General features: G+C 34.5%; 1 protein-coding gene across 1 annotated transcript in view; it reads left to right on the forward strand.

Moving 5' to 3' along the window:
- Positions 1–2,146, forward strand: part of GPLD1 (glycosylphosphatidylinositol specific phospholipase D1) — a 55,113-nt gene that overhangs the window by 23,775 nt on the left and 29,192 nt on the right. The window contains exons 7-8 of the mRNA XM_012638565.1: positions 133–181; positions 819–873. Coding sequence (XP_012494019.1) covers positions 133–181; positions 819–873 — 104 coding nt within the window. The remainder of the gene's footprint in view (positions 1–132; positions 182–818; positions 874–2,146) is intronic.

Raw genomic sequence — 2,146 nt, forward strand, 5'->3', positions numbered from 1 at the left:
AGTGCATCTATTAGGCATCCTCAGCAATTCATTGAGTTAGGCTGTTATCTTCCCAGTACTCACTTGATTGTGGGGGTGAGAGTTTGGGCTACAATTTGTGATACACACCAGATGCTTCTCTTTCTTTTTCAGATTGATTTTCATGGCTCTTATTCAGAGGCTCATTCTGCTGGTGATTTTGGTACTGTTTACATTTGCTAAATTTTCTCCTGTGGTAGTTATAGTTCACTTACAATGCAATCACTAATGTACTTTAAATACTTACTTTTTTTTATATTTTGCCAGTGCATAGATACTTATGCATAGATATATGCATACTATCTATTTTTTTTTTGAGACAGAGTCTTGCTCTGTTGCCCCAGATGGGGTGCAGTGGCATCATCATAGCTTACTGCAGCCTTGAACTCTTGGGTTCAAGCAATCCTCCTGCCTCAGTCTCCTGAGTAGCTGGGACTACAGGCGTGCACCACCACGCCTGGCTAGTTTTTGCTATTTTTAGTAAAGATGGGATTTTGTTCTTGCTCTGGCTAGTCTCAAACTTTGACCTCAAGCAATCCTCCCACCTTAGCCTCACAGAGTGCTAGGGCTATAGGCATGCACCACTGTGCCCAGCCAATTGTTTCTTAATTCATATGCTTCACTAGCTAAGATTTTTAAAATATTGCTTCTTAAAAAAAGACATGCCTGTTCCTAAAACTATTAACAAAACTGTGTAACAATGTGAAGAACTAATAATCTAGCTTGTGAGACCTCGTGTTGAAAGAAGCATGCTGTGATTGTCACTAATCCACCATGTGTAAATTTTTCTCATACTGTAGGAGGAGATGTGTTGAGCCAGTTTGAATTTAATTTTAATTACCTCGCGCGGCGCTGGTAAGAGCAATGTACATTTAAATATGTGATACCTTAATGGCATTTTGGACCTTGACTCTTTGTCTCAGAAAAGATAGCTAACAGTATAATTGGGAGTCTTCTGCCTTTGTAAATCTTGAAAAGCAAAACCACAGATTAGAATAATCTAAGTAGATTCTTTAGAATAATTGTGAATTATACCAAACACATAAAAGAATATATATTTATAAATAAGAGAATAAGATAATGCACATCTATGTAGCTATTGCCTGCCTTGAGAAATAGAGCATTACTGGTATCTTAGAAGCTCCTTGTCTTCCCTTTACGATCACTTTACCTTCTCTCCCACCTAGGGTAATCATCATTCTAGGTTTCCTGTTAATCATTTTGTTGCTTTTCTCTATAGTTTTACTACATATGTATGTATCCATATGCCAATTATTATATGGTTTTTCATGTTAGATAAATGGAATTATAAAGTATATATTCTTCTACAAATTTCTTATGTTTCTGAGACTTAATCATGCTGATATATTTAACTATGTAGTTTATTCATTTTCACCCCTACGTGGTCCTCCACTGTATGGATATGCCAAAATGAATTACTTCATTCTAATGTTGATGCACATAGAAATAATTTTAAGTGTTTTTGCATTACACATGTTGTGTATGAACATTTTTCATGTATACATTCATGCATCAGAGGGGAATTTCTCGCAAGTAAACATCACCAGAAGTGGAATTGCTGGATCACAGGGTTTACGCGTGTTTAACTTTACTTTTTCAAAATGGTCTTCCCAGTTTATCCTCCCATCAGCTTTGTATAATTAGCTCTGCTTCTTCTGCATTCTCTAGTACTTGGTATTGTCTAATGCTTAAATTTTTCCAACTTATTTGGTTTCTAGTGGTATCTTATTAAGCTTTTAATTTGAATTTCCCAGATTAGTCATTAGTTGAACTTTTTTTTTTTTCTATTTTATTGATCATTTGTGTTTGACTTTAAGTGAAACCCGTTTTGGGTTTTTAGTCTGTTTTTCTGCTGGGTTGTTTTTCCTTTTTATTTGCATGTGTGTATTCTGACTTCTAATCTTTTGTCAGTTTATCACTTATTACAAATATCTTTTTACAGATTGTGGTACGGCTTTTTACTTATTTTATGGTATATCTTGGCAAATAGAATTTGTTAATTCTCTGACAGGAGATTATTCTCTTCCTTAGTCTTCTAAAGCTTTTACAGTTTTATTTTTTAACTTATGTCTTTAATTTACCTGGAATTAATTTTTTGTATATTCTG

Source organism: Propithecus coquereli, unplaced genomic scaffold, assembly GCF_000956105.1.
Source record: "Propithecus coquereli isolate 6110/MARCELLA unplaced genomic scaffold, Pcoq_1.0 Scaffold131, whole genome shotgun sequence".
Lineage (NCBI taxonomy): Eukaryota > Metazoa > Chordata > Mammalia > Primates > Indriidae > Propithecus > Propithecus coquereli.